The following is a 20,476-nucleotide window of genomic DNA, read 5'->3' on the forward strand; positions in this document are numbered from 1 at the left end:
GTGGAGTATAAGTGGAGGTGGGCAAAGGCGGGGAAAATGGGGACAGAAAGATTTTGCTTGGGTTGACCAGTGCATGATGCAGTGTGCAGAGGAGTTTTACTGAGTTGTATGCTTGAAACCTGTATGGTTTTGCCAACCAGTGTTGCCCCCAATGAATTCAATTAAAAATATTAAAAATAAATAACTTTAGAAAAAGAAGTTATCACCAATAAAATCTTGAAAGATAAACATGGGAAAGAGAACCAACAATTTAATAATATTCACTGAACACAAGTCTCACTTGAACAGACATTCAGGAAAAGACAACTTTAACAGCTAACTGTTCCAGAACCCACTCTGGTGCAATAATCACCAACAAGAAAGTTGAAAAGCGCTGACTGACAGTCACTATAACTTAATGAGCCACTCCTCAGCATATCATGAGTTGAAGTCCAAGGGAGACACTTAAATCAAATGAAATATCGGTCTATTTTGGATAATATGTTGATTTTATTCTGGTAATATTTCAGAAAACATAGATTTTCTTTCCCAGGCAATTATTTTAATGAATCAGTTGGGGTTTCAAGAAATGATTAAATGAATTTAATTTGATTTCATGTACAGTACAACAAGCTCATTTGTTCTGTTTTTGGTTCAGTTAAGGTCAAGTCCCATGTGTAAAATAAACTAGTAGAAAATGATATAATTTTATTTTTCTGCCCTTTATGTCCCTCATTCTTCCTTCCACTTCTCTCCCCCAACATCTGTTCTTTGGATCCCACTGAACTTTTCTGTGTTATATAAATACTTCTTCTCTCTCCTCCCAAACTCAATTTATTCTCAACTCTCTGGGTCCAAATCAGAGCTAACTTCTTACACACAACTGGGATAATGATTAACCAAGAAGGTACCTTTTAATTTATGCTTTCACTTTTATTAGACCAAGCAACCATATGTTAACATCATGCTAATAACATAACACTGGAAACAACACGGTCAACATTTTGAAGGAAATACTCTCCCCAAACTTCAAATGCCCTAAGCAATACTAAACGTAGCACAAACACATTGAAACTGTTTTTAAAAATGGTATACCAGTAAAGATTTTACTGGTCACAGTTTAAATGGACAACTTATGAAATCAATGATAGAAATAATTTAGAGTAGAAAAGATGAATTTCTTTAAAATTTTACAATTACAGTATAAAATTGGTGTTAGTATAACGTCGATTCTTAGAAGATATGGTTTCTTCTAAGACATGGGAACAATACACTCCCAGATCTTTCTTACCTGTTATGGTGGCTTTGTTGATGGATGGTTGATTACACATGGGTGATCTTCTGACAAAGAGAAAAAACACGAGGCAGTAAATATGGGGTTCTTGTTGATTTGGGGACTTTCTGAGTCATTTCAGAAATGCCATTTTAAATGATTATGTTAAAGTTAGGACATGCAAATAAAGATTTCTTTTCAGACTAGCCAGTGAAGTGTCTAGGTGCCCTTCGTCCTAGAGCTCAGATCACACATGTCAAAAAAGAAAACAGTTAAATCTCATAGTTATAGACTTTGGGGTAAATACAGCTTCTGTAAATGTCACAGGGGTGTGACAGAAGAGGAAGTCCTTATTGACTGACTATGCTCAATTAAGCCAGGGCTCACAGAGCAAATACAGACTTTCTGAATTTGAAAAAGCGGTCGATCTACAATTGTTTCCCTAATACGGTGTTAAAGAGCTTTTATTTTTGCCATAAGTTTTTATGATTGCCTGTACATTATCAGAAGGAAATGACTCCTGGTAAAACTATATTACCATTACGGACGCTATTTAAATTTTTTCTTTTCTATTTTCTTATATTGAGAAACGTCTCTGATGTTTGTTAGAGAGCGATATGAATGACTTGTACAAACAAATGTTCTAGAAACTTTAGAAATACTATAAATGAAACGGTCCTTAACTCCTAACTTGTATTTTCTAATTTTTCAGAAGTTTGCCGAGTTCCACAAAGTGGTTAGAAACCTCCTGATTTGAGAAACCGTGTTGTATGATTAACCTTATTCTCTACGGAGCCCAGCACTTTGGATCCAGTACCAATCTGTAATCAATCAGTGCTTACAGATTATGTGGAAAAGAATACCATTTATGGAATGTCCATTCAATTTTTTTGAAATATAACTTTTTGTAAAGTTGTTACATAAAATTGGAAGCTTTCAAAATATAGTGATGTTTAATTAGATTTATTGGGGTAACACTGCTTAATAAAACAATGTAGGTGTTAGGTGAACAATTCTGTTAATACATCATCTGTGTACTGTATTGTGTGTTCACCACGCCAAATCATGTCTCCTTCCATCACCATCTACCCCCTTTGTCCTGTCTTACCTCCCTCAACCCCCTCTCCCTCTGGTTATCACCACACTGTTGTCTGTGTCTACAGATTTTTTTTTTTGCTTAATCCCTTCACCTTTTTCACCAAGTCCCTGAAAAATAGATACATGTAAGAACGTCCAAGAATTTTTTTGTGTGTGTACTTCTGTTAGTAGCTAACAATAAGCACTTAATGTGTGTCAGACAATGTGTTAAATGAGCACTTTGGATGAATTACCTTGTTGTGAAGACAAACCTTAAGGCAAATTGTCTTCTTGTTCCCATTTTTCTGAGGAGGCAAAGAAAGCTTTGGGAAGTTGAAAGACGTGTTCAAAGTAAGAAGGCTGAAAAGTGAACTAAAGTAATGTGGTTCTGAAGCCTGCACTCCGCTCTGTCCTCTTTTCTTTAGGACGCTTCTGTGGAAGCTGGATAAACAGCCATGCGCAGTGCCAGGGCGGAGGGCAGGCTCCTGCAGAGGCAGGTCAATTATATTATTATGGGATAAAAAGTTCTTTAAGAAGAAGTTTCTTGAAGTTCTTTAAGAAGAACTTTTTGTTGTTCTTTTAAGAAGTAGTGACTCCTATGAAATTTTACACACTTAGATAAATTCTAATTCCAAATAAATTTCTCTTCATTGCCCTCTTAATATTGACTTAAAGAAATGTTTTTTTTTTCTTCTGGAAATGGATTAGAGTTGATATTTCAATGATAACAATTTATTATTAACAATAGATTGTCAGAATAATGAGCAATTGAATCACTAATCAGTTTTTCCACTTAATCTCAGAAGTTAATTTTCTCTTTTTGGATATTTCACAGTTATTAGACCACCACCACCCCACCCCGCCCCCATATAATCATTTCCTAGCTCAGCTTTCCTTCTCTCCTGTGCTGCTTCTGTTGTCACATCAACTATGATGTTACTCATTGCTCCATGATGCTCCTGATCAGAAGGTCGGAAATAGCAGAAAAATCAAAGATGTTTGCTACGAGACAGCACTTGTCTAAGTAGTCACTGATTTAGAACTAGGAGGATGACTTTGGATTGACATTAGGCTTGATGAGATTATTTGTCCACGGTTAATTTATGAAGTCAGCCAAAACTATAAAGTTACCCTGAGTGTAAATAACTGGCCAGAGGACTGATTCTGCCAGGTGATTTCTGACAGATGGAATCACCATATTTATTTGTCATACTGCTTCAGTTGTGATATTAGAACCATCACTACAAAGTATTTATAGAAAATTAACTGGACATCATATGACTTAGTGTAAATGGTTAGACAACAAGGCAAGGACTCAGAGAAATCTAATATATTGCCTTGAGCTCAACAGAATCGAGAAAACACTGTATAAAGGTTCAGCATGAAGAAGTAGAAACGAAGGGTAACTTACTTGCTAGGTGCTCGATCTTGCAAATTAGTTAATGCAGCAAAGTTGTTTCGTACAGTTCGGAGGCTGGCCAAGACCTAGGGCAAAAAAAAAAAAAAAAAAGACTCTAAACTTCTTGAAGTAGGGCCACCTTTAATGTAATATAAAATGGTTTGGTGATTTTAAAATAGAGTTTAAGTGAAAACTTAATATTGCTTGCAACTTAGTTTCATATAGCACTAAAGAATGTCCTAGTACTTAGTGGAAGTTTACATGCATCTGTTGGCAATCTAGAGAGGCCAGATGGCAAAGATTTTCCAGATATTTTTCCTCGTGGTCTGTGAATATGGTGACAGTAGTGACAGTTTCCACAGCATTCTTGAATTCCGGAGCCACCTAAACAATATCCCAAGCAATATATGTATAGCATTGTTTCATTTTCATGCAAATTTGAAAGAGTAATATAAGCCATTACTGAAGCCTCACTTTAGAAGTAAAATTTTAAAAAAATTACCCTCAAATGCTCTTCAAAAATTCACCAAGAATGTCATAATTTTAAAGTCAACAAGCTAAGTAAATTTTAAAATGTGTTTCACCTCTGCTATGTGGCTGGTCTGGCTAGTAAACAGAAATTATTTTCTTTGTTAAGGTTATCTGAATCATGAATTACAAGGTTCTCAGGGAGGCATTCTTTACTTAAAATCAGACCACCCTGTATGTGCACAGTGCCTGGCCCACAGAAGATACTCAATAAAAAATCATTTAAGAAATAATACAACATATCCACACATATAAGGCAGGACCAATAGCTTCTGCTATCTCTGACAGTCCTTCCTTTCTCCTTTTTCTTCCCCTTTAGGTGAGAGGAAGGGAGATAGTGAGACAGAATCCCACATGGGCCCAAATGGGATCCACCTGGCAATCCCCGTCTGGGGCCAACGCTCGAATCAACTGAGCTATTTTTAGAATCTAAGGTACACTATGGAATACTACTCAGCCATAAGAAATGATGACATCGGAACATTTACAGCAAAATGGTGGGATCTTGATAACATGATACGAAGCGAAATAAGTAAATCAGAAAAAAACAGAAACTGCATTATTCCATACATAGGTGGGACATAAAAGTGAAACTAAGAGACATTGATAAGAGTATGGTGGTTACGGGGGAGAGGGGGGAATGGGAGAGGGAAAGGGGGAGGGGGAGGGGCACAAAGAAAACAAGATAGAAGGTGACAGAGGACAATCTGACTTTGGGTGATGGGTATGCAACATAATTGAACGACAAGATAACCTGGACTTGTTATCTTTGAATATATGTATCCTGATTTATTGATGTCACCCCATTAAAAAAAATAAAATTATTATAAAAAAAAAAAAAAAAAAAAAAAAGAATCTAAGGCTGGTGCTTGAGCCACTGGCTGCAAGAGGGAGAGAAGGGGGAGAGGGAGGGGAAGAGAAGCAGATAGTTGTTTCTCATGTGTGCCCTGACCAAGGATTAAACCCAGGATGTCCATATGCTGGGCCAACACTCTATGCACTGAGCCAACTGGCTAGGGCCCTTCCTTTCTCTAATTCAGTAAAACTAGAACCAGGCAAAGAAAAAAAAAAAAGGAAGTCGGACTTAGGAGAGAAAAGTTACAAGAGCTTTCTTCTCCTTAGTTTCTCCTAGAATGAGCTAGTTTCCTCCATGGTGAAGCCTATATTATGTGAGATTATAAGTAATCTGGGTGTCAACCAGAATGTTAAATAATCTAAAACAGACATTTCAAATGTCCTGTTAAGTACTACATATCAACTCAAGACTGCCTGTGTCTGCTGTTTCCATTGTGTGGACTTTGACAAGTTACATAATCTCTCTGCAGCTCAGTGTCCTCCTCTATAAACTGGGATAGTAACACCTACCTCAAAAGGTTGTGAGGATGATATGAAACGACAAGTGAGTTGCCAAGAACAATGCCTGGCAAATAGAAAGCACTCAGTGCGTATTAGCCTCATTATGGCAACATTCTACTTGGTTAATGATGTGGTATGAGCATAGGGAATTTACAAATGCCCATCACTGATAAAATAAAAGGGGCCCAATTTATCACTGTTCCCAGGTTTCCAGAATTGTTTTCAAAATTTTTTCATCTGGCCCTGGCCTAAACAAAAGTCAGTCTAATTATTTTCTAAGAAATTCTAAAAAAAAGTCTAAGATGAATTTTGAAATTGGCAATAATTCTTGTAAGTCATTGGGGGTACTGTTTAAACCCTGGGACGGTGACCTAGAGCACTATTACCTGAAGGAGTTAATGGTGCTGCCTAAGGTGCCAACCATGATTAACTCAGCCACTGGAAAAAGCTGGCTCATTATCACATATAAACAACTCACAGAGCTGAAAGGTCACACTGCCTACGATGGTGTATTCAAATAGCCAACTGCTGACATCAGACCACGATGTCTTTCGTTAGGCATAAAATCTTGAATGATGCAGAAATAAATCTAATAAATAATCCACTGTCATTAAATCATGCAGGCTTAATTTATACTTTAAGAATCGGGTGGCAAATACATTAACAAAGCATTTTAAATAAAACTATTGCACTCCTTAATCAAATTGTTTTCTAGGCAAAATTTTAACCTCAGAATTCTGGGATTTTATTCTAATAAATTATAGTAAGTACACTACATTTGACAGCCGGGTAAATAGAAATTGTATTGCAGGTAATTCATGTTCTATGCTCATTTGAAAGAAAGCACTAGTTCATAAAAGATATACTACAATTGGTTTTCTGTAAAAAGGTTTTTGACTATTATAAAATATTAAGTTATTTTGTTTTGGTGTTAAATTTAAATTTAATGTATTTATTTTTGTATATTTTATATCTTCACAAGATGCAGATTTAAACAGCAAACGGTAAAAAGGAAAATGTCTGCCCCTGAATAACAAAGACAAAATTCAAAATTATTACTATTTCTGAGGGGAGACAGAAAGATGAAACCGGGAAGGAATATTCTAGGGCATTAAAAATGTTGGTATTGTTCTATTTCTTAAACTGTTGATTTTTAATATTATTCTTTATATTTTTAGATAATCATTAGATATACTCTCTCATATGTATAAAAGATTTCAAAATAAAAAGTGAAAAAAAAAATTCCACTCTCAGCCCTTCCCCTTCAGGCATTTGGCTGCCTGTGCCTTTGACTAATTGATGTTCAGGTGTCTCCTAAATTTTGCCTTCGCAAACATTTGCTGCAGTAAATAACCTTGTGGATACATCATACCCTATGCGATCATTGTTTTTGTGACAGGACAAATAAGATTTTATAAATTTTATAATATTAAGTATTAACTCATCTTCTGCACTTTACCACATGATACTGGCAGAAGTATAAAACAAAGTTCCAGACAAATCTTACAAGGGGCATTGCACTGAGCCTAGTTGATTGGCGCTAGGTGTCCCCATAACAAATGTGCTGTTAGTCTTTTATGCTCTTGTTTGCATTGCAGGACCAAAGGGTGAGGCGTCTGCTACTGTAGGCTGTGGGGGGAGAACTAGAAACAGTTTTACTCAAGCCACTGAGTTGGGGCCCACTTATTCTTTGCACCTGTTCTGGGACAGGTCCCTTTAAGAACCCTTTAAGAACTGCCCTCAGAGCTTTAATACTCCTGTAATTTCCTGCACTCCTTAATGCTTGTGAAACAAAACAGTCCCTAAGGTTTCCTCTCGCTGTTTAATGGTTAGAAAATTAAGGTCATTTCTTTCTCTTATGTCCCTCCAGCAAACATGTAGTCAATCAAGGTAAAAAACACACTGGGAATGATGAGAAATATATACACGTTGACAAGGAAATTATAATAGTGTTATGGAAAACTTTTACATAAAGATGGATCATACTAGCCCATGCAAGAATGTAAATGTTATTTATACACACTAATCTAAGGATTTTTTAGATGCTTCTGAGCATTTTTTTTTTTTTTGTATTTTTCTGAAGCTGGAAATGGGGAGGCAGTCAGACAGACTCCCGCATGCGCCCGACCGGGATCCACCTGGCACGCCCACCAGGGGGCGATGTTCTGCCCATCTGGGGCGTTGCTCTGTTGCAACCAGAGCCATTCTAGCACCTGAGGCAGAGGCCATGGAGCCATCCTCAGCGCCTGAGTCAACTTTGCTCCAAAGGAGCCTTGGCTGCAGGAGGAGAAGAGACAGATAGAGAGGAAGGAGAGGGGGAGGGGTGGAGAAGCAGATGGATGCCCCTCCTGTATACCCTGGCCAGAAATCGAACCCAGGACTCCTGCACGCCAGGGTGACGCTCTACCACTGAGTCAACCGGCCAGGGCCGCTTTTGAGCATTTACAAACCAGTAAGATTCACTGAAAACAGCAGGAAAATGGGAGCTTCGTTAAAAAGTTAACAACTGAACATGCCTGACCAGATGGTGACGCAGTGGATAGAGTGTTGGATTGGGACACGGAGGACCCAGGTTTGAAACCCCAAGGTCACCAGCTTGAGCCCAAGGTCACTGGCTTGAGTAAGGGGTCACTCAGTCTGCTGTAGCCTCGCTGGTCAAGGCACATATGAGAAAACAATCACTGAATAACTAAAGTGCTGCAACAAAGAATTGATGGTTCTCATCTCCCTTCTTTCCTGTCTGTCTGTCCCTATCTGTAACCTCTCTAAGTCTCTGTCACACACACACAAAAAGTTAACAACTGAACAGTGGCCTAAAAAAACCCCACGTACTTGTATAATGGTGATGTATTTAAAATGTTTAAAATGATGAGGCACTAACGTTGTTGTTAAAAAAAAAAAATCCCTTCCTAAAAGAATTACAAAGAAAGGATTTTGAGGATTGTGTTTTTCACTTCAAATACTCATTAGGCCACTAGATGGTGCTAAAACACAGACCACGTGTAGCCACAGATTTAGGGAAGTAGGAGGGAGAAAGAAATTCCTTTCCTTGGTTTTATCTCCAGGAAAAAACTGGAGTCAAATTATGATTATTTAAAAGATAGAAAGGTCATTTTGATAGAAAATAAAACCTCTTTTAAAATTATGTTTTGGTTAAATCAAATACAAAATTGCTGTTTTTATATGTCAACAAATATTGATTTCTAGATCCTAGAAGATGTTAGCTGTGATTTTTTTTTTTTTTAATGAAGGATAAAGAAAAACTAACAGAGGCAACTGAAATGTGATGATTGTCTTCTTTCATAGCCTGGCAGGAGAGCCTGGTAGATCCAGAGAACTGGGGACTGTGATGCGGTCCCAAAATAGCTGCTGCTTGGTGAAATAGGGATGGGACATGCAGGGCATGAAAAAATATTGGCAACGTTCTGTTATCAATGGAATAGCAATACTAAAGTGTTAACATCTACTACATTTTAAATAAAATTATCCCAACTGCTGTATTTTGGTTAGAGTGATGATGAAATGACTCAGTTGTTCCTATCCTGGATCTTTAAATCAGGCATATTTCCTTAGTCTGAATGATGTGAGGGTCTATTTTGGGATCCAAGCTCATATTTGGGTATTTTCTGTCTTTTCCTTGATGAAAGATACCATCACATCTTTTAATACTCCATACTTCCAAATGAGAGTTCTAGTTGACTTAAGAGTTTTTACGAGGTAGCCATAACAAATAATGGGACTTGTGGGTCCAGAGGCAGCTAGCTGACTACAAAGCAGGGTTTCCTACATTTACTTCATCAATGTTGTGTCTCCATGGTGTTCCTTGGTCCCTTGCAAGAACTCTGGCCAAACTGTTACCACACTCTTAGGAGGACAAGGCCAGCTGCCAAGTGGCGTGACATGGTGCAGCACCAGGATTCCTCTCAACACCTAGCCTTCACGCCTAAGGAAATTCTCACACCAGAAGATTTTAGCACAAACACAGGAGAATATTTCAAAATGGGAAATAAATCAAATGTTTAAAGCTGTCACTTTTTATGAAGATCAAGAGGACTCTGGGCTTCTAGGGGAAAACATAAGAAATTGAAAGTAGAAGACAGGCTCTGCCCAAGTAGCCCAGCTGGTGAGAGCATTGTCCCCATACTCCATTACAGGTTTGATCCCTGGTCAGGGCACATACAAGAAGCAACCATTTAATACATAAATAAGTGGAACGAGAAATTGATGTCTCTCTTTCTCTCTCACTTCCTTTGTCTTTCTCTCTAACAATCAACTAAAAAGAAGAAAGAAAGAAAGAAAGAAAGAAAGAAAGAAAGAAAGAAAGAAAGAAAGAAAGAAAGAAAGAAAGAAAGAAAGGAAGAGTTTAGGTTAAACACACCAGCAAGAATTCCTAACCCTGACAGTGTCATGGACAGTTGGTTTATATTTTTTTTTTTTTTATTTTTATTTTTCTTAAAGAGAGAGGGATAGACAGGGACAGACAGACAGGAACGGAGAGAGATGAGAAGCATCAATCATTAGTTTTTCATTGTGCGTTGCGACACCTTAGTTGTTCATTGATTGCTTTCTCATATGTGCCTTGACCGTGGGACTTCAGCAGACCGAGTAACCCCTTGCTGGAGCCAGCGACCTTGGGTTCAAGCTGGTGGGCTTTTGCTCAAACCAGATGAGCCCGCACTCAAGCTAGTGACCTCGGGGTCTCGAACCTGGGTCTTCCACATCCCAGTCCGACACTCTATCCACTGCGCCACTGCCTGGTCAGGCGAGTTGGTTTATATTTAAAGTTCTAATTTTTGAGGGTATTAAGCATGTTTATGTAAATAGATTACTAACATAGAATAAATGATATTTTATATATGTATTTCTCAGTGTACTGAAATTCTGTCTTTTAGAGATTATAGATAAAGGAATGTCTGATTATATAAAATAATAGATTTCCTTAGAATTTAAGAGCATAAGGACCAAGTCAAATTTATTAATCTATTTATTAGAAATTGGTAAATATTACTTAAAGTAAGAAGATATCACATAGAGATTTTTTTTTTTTACTTTTCACTATACATTTTTTACATAACAATAATTAGAGATTTTAGTTAGAAGCAAGCATAGCTACCTGAACAAGCTCGAGTTGGAATGACTGTTCCTACACTTGGTAATGGTTATTTTACCTGATTTTATCTTTTCACTCAATTCTCAGCTCTTAGAAATAAAATTACGGGTTCTCACTAGTAATCAATGAACAATCCTTAGTTTTAAATGGTTTTGCTATCACAAAATATGATTAAAATATGTGAGTCTAATTGTTTTGAACATAGAAATATAATTCTTAGAAATAATTTATGATCTCCAGAAAAACCTTATGCAAACAAGACATGAACTTTCTGAAAGAGATGGTGGTTTTATTTCACTTTTAATTGCCTTCATCAATGAAAAAAATCACTATTATACAGTTTTGTTATTTATGGATCAATTAAATGTTTTATATAAATTATGACAATTAAAATATTTTAGAAAACTTGACAAAGTTAAAGAATTATACATAATTCTACTATCCAAACACTGTCATTCTACATTTTTTAAAATAATACTTATTATGACATTTTAGAAATGAAAGAGCCCTCACTAATGACACTAATAATTCATTAAATATTTTACTTTCTAGAAATTGTGCTGAGCATTTTACAAGCCTGGTATTATTTTACTGTCTTAAGAACCTTATAAGGTGGGTACTTTTGGAATTGTCATTTAGGAGAAAACCAGGCTTGGAAAAGTTCCGTGACTAGCGCATGGCCATTCACTTAGCAACAGGAGGAGATAGGGTTTGAACTGGAGCCTATCTTTATACAGTCTAGCCCTCCAATTTTACCAGTTGGAAGAAAAGAAGTCTGAGAGAAGTTAAATTAGTTGCCCAAGGCACTAAGTCGAGCATGGTTATTGTTATTTTTTAATAACATCTTTGGATCACTCATTTCCAATATTTAACATTTTTTATTAACAGTCAGTGTTGGCTTTAAACCTGTTTCATGTGCCAAATGATCAGTTTTATCCCATTCTGCCTGAAGGCCATGTGTACCAGGGACTCTCAACTTTTCCTGGAAAAATACTGGGGCCTTTAAAAAATACAAGTGCTTGGGTCCGAGCACCAGATTTTTAAATTCAATTGATCAGGGGGATAGCCTAGAATAGAAGCTTTCTAGGAGGTTCTAATCATAGCTAGGGTTGAAGAGCTCTGATCTACACCAAGAATATCTGGTTTTCAACTATTTTTATATATACCTCAAAATGATTTAGATAATTTTATCACCTTCTGGTATTTATGTCATGGGGCTAAAGTATTTTCATGGTGTGTATACCTAAAAGGAACAAATAAACACAAATACATCACTCAGTTAAATCTTTGTAGAAATGACGTAAAAAAAAAAAAGAAGTAAATAAAGCATCAGGTTGAATTGGAATATTCAATTTCAAGCACTGATCATATACCTAATTATACTAAATTTATGTCAGTTAAGAAAGCATGGTCCTGTTTAAATAGGCCACTTATGCAATTTGTAATTTGAAGCAGAGAAACTCTTCAGGTAATGAATTTATAGGAAACAAACCAATATGGCCAAGGCCATATTCTTAGAATTGCCTTTGAATTACTTGAATGAACCACAGAATTTGTGTTTGTACTTGTGTTTGATTGAAAATTAAATTAAGAACCAGAATTAATTCCCCAACTTAAATTTTCAAATGAGAAACCTGCTCATTCCCCAAAATGCGCTTACCTGAGCAAATGGAGTCACAATCAAGTCATCTCCATGTCTGAAAAAGAAACCAAATCCGGTGTTAGAAGTCACCAATAACTCTATGACCACTTTTGATCAAGATTAAATGGTAAGTTCCACTTTCATAAATCCCCACAGAGAATTACAGTAATTCCATCCTTATTCTTCAGCACTCGTTCTTCCTAGACACTGGGGGGAAACTTCTAGGATGTTAACCACTGTCCAGCTTCCTGGGGGAAAAGGGGCTTCTCGACTATCAGCCAAGGTCTCTGTTGCTTATTAAGCACACAGGATATGCAATAGTAGAAATGGAGCTCCAGCAGCGGGGCCCGAGTTTTGCTCTCGGCCTCTTACTGTAGTTATCAGGTGCTGTGGAAGCAGCTAGCAATTGCAGTGGCTTTGGTGAGAGGCCCCTGGACCATCTAACATTTGAGGGTGATGAGCATCGCGTGTTCTGCATCATCGTGTGTGAGTCTTGGACAGGCTTGGAACTGTAGATGACATGGGACTGCATCATACACTAATAAAAGCCCAGCACAACTTTTCAACTGACTCACGTCCCAGCCGTGGTAATTACGGCGGAATGTTACCTCGTGTGTGCTGTTGCTGCAGCAACCCCAGCTACACCATGCTCCGGGATGCAGGAGCAAGGTGTCAGCATGACGCGTCTCGGAGGGACAGGGAAAGTTGTGCAACATTCCACTCGGAGCAAAGTGTGAAACCGAGGCTCAGAGTTCTTTCATGGTATTTCTTAGCATGAATAATTTGTGAGAAGGATTTCCAGAATCTCCATGGGACATTTCTTGATCTAGCTAGCTTAAGCTCTTTAATCAAAAGTGAAGGCAATTACTCTACACAGAAAGCTGGACATGACCCTCAGTACACTGCAACTGAACCGTTCAGTCAGTCAGGAACAATTCTGAAAAGAATTTAAGTGACCTAAAACACCACTCAGAAATAAGCTCCAGCATATGGATGACGTTAGTAAACGGATCATTACCAATAATTAGACCAGTTGTTATGGTCATCATCAAATTACACAGAGATCTTGAAATTCAAAGTGTGGGAAAATAAAAAGGAGAAAAAGGATGGAACACAGTTTAAAAAAACCTGTGTTATTTTGTATTCCTTTCATTTCAGGGGTTTTATTTTATTTTTTTAGGGCACCTGTTCTTTGTAGAGATTATTCAGATAGCCAAACTTAAAGTAATATGAAGTCTAAATATTTTCCCAAGGTACAATGTTTTCTTTCATTTCATTCTTTATAATTGCCTGACTGCAAAGTTTATTTTCTAAGAACTAAGTCATCTTGACCAAGTCATCATCCCTGGAAATTAATCTCTGGAAATAAGTCTTCTATTTTTTAAGTGAATTACATTGGATTTGAATTACTCTAAGACTGAAAGGGTGTGAATGTTTATTAAAACACTTAATTATTTCTTTGGTTGTAGTTCATCCCCAACCATTACAGAAGATACATTTAGAATGCATAATATTTAAAATAATCTATTAGTCTTGCTTTCTTCCCCTGACAAAGCATAAAGAGAGGGACAGTTATAATTTTAGTAAGAAGGTATCTCACGCTTTTGAATTACCCAGAAATTGTTTTTGCCAAATATCTCAATTGTCTCATCTCATTTTAGTAACAGTAAAATTATTTCCAGCATTTCAGTGGCAAAGGTTCTCAATAAAGGGTAGGTTATATATACTATTACCTTTTCTTTTTAAAAATTATATAATGCTTACATTCTCTTGGAATATATACCAAATACATAATTTTCAGATCTTTGTCTGAGTCTGTACCTCAATATGAAGATGTTTTATCAGACCTACTGTCACAAGGACAGTAATGCATGTAATATATATATTATTTTGTGTATGAAAAAAAGAAATATACTATAAATAAATTTAATTATATCCTATAATTTGCTTATAATATTTAAAAATCAGATCTCGTACTTAAGATTCAAAGAAGATCATTCTGTTATATACAATTTGGCTTAAAGTATAGGTGAGTTTTAATGAACTGAATAAATGTACACACCAAAATAACCTATGATAAAAAATAAATCTGAAATGCTACACTTAAATAATTTTCCCAACAAGGAACATTTAAAAAAGGAAACCTAGAAAATTGAAGTATTGGGGATTATAATACTATACAATAACAATATTGCTGCTTCCTAAAATGGGAAGAGACTATTAGGAACTCTTATACTGGCAGGAAGCTATATTCAAATTTGACAGTGATTATGGCCTAGAGACCTGGACTTGTATGTACCTCCTGGTGACATGACTTTTCTGAAGAGAATTATGCAATATAGTTTTTCATTGAAATGAAACAAACAAACATAACAAACTTTAATAAAAATGCAACTGGACTATGCTTTAGGGAAAAAAATTGCTTTCTTTTTCTTTTATTTTAGGATTGGAATATTTATGGGGACAGGTGGGGAAAAGGAGTGAGGGCTTGGGGGCAGGATCACAAAACTGGCTTGTGTCTGACGTTGTCTGTCTGTAGGTACGCGGTGAGGAGACGGGAGCCAGTAACAGTCACAGCAGAGTCAGTGCTACCGGTCTCTAGTCTCATGGTGTGGGAGGGGCTTAGTCACCTGTGTTGGTTACCATAGGCTGAAATAGAATCACCTCTTCCAGCCTGGGTTTTGGGGGTGGAGGGGCTTCTTTTCCCCTGCACTCAGTATGAAGCACCTGAATTTCCCAGAAATCCATTTTGTCAAGTATCTCAATTGTCTGATTTTAGTAACAGTACCATTGTCTCTAGCATTACAGAGGCAAACGTTCTCAGTAAAGGACAGGTTATATACTACATCTTTTCTTGCTGAGTCCTTGCTGAGTGAGTCTGCGCCAGCACTTCTGGAGACAGGGGTATACACGCTTAAAGTGTACTACTGAATTTTCTGTTTTTCCAAAGTGCAATGGCACTGAAGTCAAGAAAAATGCCCCTGTCTTTGGCCATCTTCCTCTACTTGTATATCATTTACTACTTTATTTTTCTGTTCTCATTCTTTCTTCAATAGGAAGATAGAAACATTGGGGGGGGGGGACTAAAGGAGAAACATCTAAAAGCAAACTCTCTTAGAGACTTCACTGGGATTCAAGTACTTAAATGCGGAAAGCCCCTTGTCATCTTACAAAATAAGTCCAACCAACAGCAGTCCCTGAAAATATAATTTTGTAAACTAGCTCAAGTTTTAGTTGAAACAAAACTAGGCAGCAACCCTTCCCTGCTTTATTATTACCAAGTCAGAAGGAAAGGAGATGCAGTTAATTAGAAGAAAGTTTATACTTTATTGAGCAAAGAACCCTAATCCTATGAAACTAAAAGCATTAGTGGCCACAAAGTAGCTGCTGCCTCTGAATATCATGCATCACAAATTTCAGCATGACTAGTGGTTTTACGAACTAGCGCTTTGAAGAGGAGCCATGGGCCTAGGCTCTCTTTCTGAATCTAACCTTGCGAAAACTTTTTTATCTTCTGTGCTTCCTTATCTCTTGCTATAAAACTAGAAAGAAATTCTCCTCTGGAGTTTGTCAATAAAATTAGAGAGCTGATAAACAGATAGAATATTGGTACTTTAAAATCCTGGTGTCTTTCTGTCCTTAGACTCCAAACTATCACTCATTTATCAAGTCACCCTTGATCTCTTTTAGAATTCCAGGGAAACAAGTATGTTCTCTTTTTTTTTTTCTTTTGAAGTTGATTTTTTAAATTGAATTTATTGGGGTGACACTGGTTAATATAACCATATAGGGGTGAACAAAATGAACTAACATTCTCATTTTTAATAGGTACATAAAATGTTTCCAGGCGCCTAGGGTATTTGACACCACCCAAGAATTAGCACACAAGGAACAAATTTGTCATTGCTCTCTACTCCCAAGTTCATTGACATACAGAAATGAAATAAACAAATACATAATACAATGTACTTGATATTTTAAAAATAAAATGTATATTTTGAATGTAAATCACAAATGAACTGTAGAAACTTTGGGAAATGCAGAGAAACTTAAAGAACCACCCAAAGATAACTCTTGGTAACATTTTCCTTCTGATGTATGTGAGCACATGTACGTTATACATGATTTGTATACAATGCATGATATCTGACACAATTAGAATCATGTTGTATATTCCATTTTATATCTTTTAACAGTAAACATATTGAGTCATAAAAAATTTGCTTGCCTTTTATACTTTTAAAGCATTTTTAATGATTCCAGTCTGTTGAGTAATCTTTAAAGTTTTCAAGTAGCTTTCAATGCAAATGTATGAAAATGTAAGTGCTGACTCTATTTTAAAAATGTGAAAATAAATAATTGCATGATTACTCAGATTCATTTTAGTTCGTTTATTCTTTTAAAAACAACTTAGTAAAGAGAACACATTTATTTTGATAGAACAACTAAAAGACAAAACTAAATATGAAAATAATACATGAGAAATTAGGTTCACTGAGTGCTAAATTCATGGGGATGTTGAAAATTTTATGTTATTACCATTTTTAATTAAAATCACAAAACTATGCTGTCAGACAATAAAAATGTTTTGGAAAATTTGGCTGCTGAGTACATTTTATAAAGCCAATTTATATTTTTTTCACAGATAGCATTTTAAAAAGATGATTTATTTTTCTAAAAAACCAATGTTGGCTCTGAGAAACTGTACATGTCATATTTAAGGATCTAATGAACCCTTTAAAATTGTTGATAAAGGAGTCATTGTGATTTAATAAACTGCTAATAGACAATATGTTGCTAAAACAAATGAAAGACTGTGCTTCACTGGTTTCAGACTGATCTGAGGATATGGCTCCTCTATACTGTTTGGCCTTTTAATGTAGAATTACTTCCATTGTAAGTCAAGGAAAAATTAAGTCCACCTCCACTTATGAAACCCCAGAGAAAGAAGTGCCTGTATAACTAAGGTAACCGCAGCCCCACCTGAATGGGATTTTCCTCTGGAGCTCTTGCCTCTTAGAAATAATGGAATCCATTTAACACAAAAGCTTAGTCCTTCGGTCAGAAGTCATGACTATTAAAACTTATATTTTGTCAAGAATATCACCAACATTTTAGTGAGAACCAAAAATAATGTAAATGAATAGAAGAGCAAAATTAAAGCAGTTCTTTATAACATAAGGATATATCTTCCAATTTGAAAATTTTCCATATTAAACTCAAAGGCATTTGTATCTGCACATACAGTTTTAACAGCTGTGCGATAATGCCAAGTAGAAGCTATTAGTCATCAGGTTGAAGTGTTAACTCCATTTGAATAGAAATATAAATATCTTTATGTATATACTCCCTTGCAGAAAAAGGAAAAACCAAACTGTAATGTTTTCCTCAATTTGAACAAATAAGCTAACACACTATTCTACAAAAACAGATGAATGAGGCCATCCAACTTCTTAACTTTTTGAGGAAACAGCTTAGCTATCTTCTCTACCTTTAACCCTTTCTTTGCCCTCAAATTGTAATTTCCTAAAAGAATTGAATGGCAGCTTATCCTAAAATCTTTTCCACTGATGCCCAGCTAAGTAACCTAATGTCTTCTTGGCTTTAGTACTAGAACCCTTGTAATATGTTACCATTATTTTTTATTTATTTCTTCTGAGATCAGACAAGATTGGGCTGTTCAGAGTATGACCATAGAATATGTTTTATTTCTTAAAACAAACTTTTAATGTAGTTATTTTTAAAAAATCAGAGTACAAAATCCAACAAAATTATAAATAATAATGGTAATAACTGCAAACAATTATAATTAATATAAAAGAATAATGATAACACCAATCAAATTATTATTACATGCCAGGAATTGTGCAAAGCACTTTTACTAAATTCTTTTTGTCAATGAGAAAAGGGAGGCCTGAGAGGACAAAACAGCACATGCTCATAAAATGATGGGGCCGGGGTTCAAATTTAGGCAGAATGACTTCAGAGGCTTGGTGCTTAAACAGTTCGCAATTCTCCATCTGGAATGCATTTATCATGCCAATGCACAATTTTCATACATTTTCATTTTATATAGGTTATATGTATAATTAACACAACAAATAGTAGAGCTACATAGAAATGCAAAAGAAAAATATTTTCATGTCCTACAATCCTACAATAAAATAATAAATAAAATGAATGAAACAGTTTTGGTTTCCCAGTCAAGTGCTAGTTCTGGCTGACAAATGTCATATGTCCATATTCAGAGTGTAACAAATGTCACATGTAACAACGGCCTATGAAGAGGGTATTCATGTACATATATATTTATATAAATATTTAAATATCTGAATGTAAATTTGTGTATGTATATATCACGTGTGTACTAGTGTACATGTGTATAAACCTAAGGAAATTCTGTGAGGTCTCTTTTCACTGACAGAAGCATTTAGTTTTTCTGCTTTCTCTATTTCAAATGAGGGGGGAAATACCACCACTATCCTTAGCAGCATAAAAGGATTTACTATATTATTTTGCCTATACCACTCAATGGAAAAACTCTTGAAAGATCATCTGCTCTACACACATTACTTGCTCATCTGCTTTACACACATTACTTCTTAAGGTATATTTTGTTTGATTAGAAACATGACGTAATGTGTCCATGCAGGTTCATCAATTGTAACAGATGTACCAGTAAGTCATGAGGGCAGGGAGTACCATGTATGGGAAATCTCTGAACCTCTCCTGTAATTTTGCTATGAATGCAAAACTTCTCTGAAAAGTAAAATCTTAGGAAATTTTTAAAAAATCATATAACTTTAGAAAGTTATTAATAGAAGTTATTTGGTCTTCTGAAATTGAAATAATTTGCTCACTTATTAAAATTTGAAGAATTAAAGACTAGACTGATATTGGCAGAAATAATAAAAGTCCTAAAACAAGACCCTCTGTTTTGGGGCTTGTGTGCTCACATCACATGTGCCAACGGCAAAGCAAATGCACTGGAGCTGATGTAACATAAGCAAACAATTTTTAGTCCTTTAATCTACCAAATCTTTTTACCATGTGAAGATCATTAGAAATACTGTTGTTCTAGCAAATCATAAATCTGTAATCTGCCCTTTACGTGTTATAAAACAAAAATTTAGGCTTTGTTAGAGAAGGGACATGATACTAATAAACTCCCTCTGGTGCGTCAGTTATATGATGGCACGAAAGACAATTTGTTTTCAAAAGGATAGATAAAAATATTTTCCAATTTCAACAGGTTAAACACTGTTTTGTATATGTGTAGAGACACACTCACTAAGCACGTGTAGTTCTTTTGTTTACTAAAAGCCAGTAGGCCAGACTTCCAGGAGTGCCAATGTCACAAGCACTGTCACATAGCACTGAGTGCTGACTTCCATGGAGGGGCGGGGTGGGGGGGAGGGCTGAGTACGCAGCAAGCCTGCACCAGTGCCCTCACCCCGTGTTCTAGGAACAGGTTCTTCTTTCACCGTTTGTCTTATCTGACAGGCCCATTCTTAGCATCAGTGGCCCTGTCCTCTTGGGTTTTCTCCAGGATGGGTTCCTGGGGAAAAAAGATTTATGGGAAGCTGGCACAACAATATTTTTCAAGAGCTTCATGTGGTGAAAAGGTTTGGCAGATGAAAAGGAAGTGCGTGATCAAATAGAGAAGAGTGTGAGCAGTATGTTTTACGTGGACCTACTATGTACCAGCCATGGCGCTCTACTGACCCATGGGATTTAATCCTGATGGCTCTGCATTAAATCGATGCTCATGTTCCAATTCTAAGATAAGGAACTAGGCTCTGAGAACCGAAGTCTCCTTGGTGGTCGTGCCCTTGGCAAGTGGCAGAGTTCAGTGATTTCCAAATGCCAAGTGAGATCTGGTGCTTGCCCAGCAGTGTTCATTGGTCAGTGCCAAAGTGAGAACAAACGTGCACCATGGAGGGAGGCTTTTAGAAAGCTAAATTCCTTCGGAAAACTCTTTTATTCTGAGAATATACTTTCTTTTTTCTTGGAGTGAAATGCCTTTCAAAAATAAAGCGATTGTGTATACTGATGGAAATTTTCTTGTTAAAGTCCTTTACCTGGCAAAGCGAGTGGCTAGTCGCCCAGGTC

The 20,476-nt window shown here is 36.3% G+C and overlaps 1 protein-coding gene across 14 annotated transcripts in view; it reads right to left on the reverse strand.

Annotated features, from left to right (window-relative positions):
* The window catches only part of PDE4D (phosphodiesterase 4D), a 1,514,231-nt gene that overhangs the window by 198,261 nt on the left and 1,295,494 nt on the right, over positions 1-20,476 (reverse strand). For all 14 annotated transcript variants that reach the window (XM_066375385.1, XM_066375376.1, XM_066375345.1 and 11 more), the window contains 3 exons: positions 12,383-12,419; positions 3,741-3,814; positions 1,271-1,320 (listed from right to left, as the gene is read on the reverse strand). In XM_066375385.1, coding sequence (XP_066231482.1) covers positions 1,271-1,320; positions 3,741-3,814; positions 12,383-12,419 — 161 coding nt within the window. The remainder of the gene's footprint in view (positions 1-1,270; positions 1,321-3,740; positions 3,815-12,382; positions 12,420-20,476) is intronic.

The sequence above is a fragment of the Saccopteryx leptura genome, chromosome 1 (assembly GCF_036850995.1).
Source record: "Saccopteryx leptura isolate mSacLep1 chromosome 1, mSacLep1_pri_phased_curated, whole genome shotgun sequence".
NCBI lineage: Eukaryota > Metazoa > Chordata > Mammalia > Chiroptera > Emballonuridae > Saccopteryx > Saccopteryx leptura.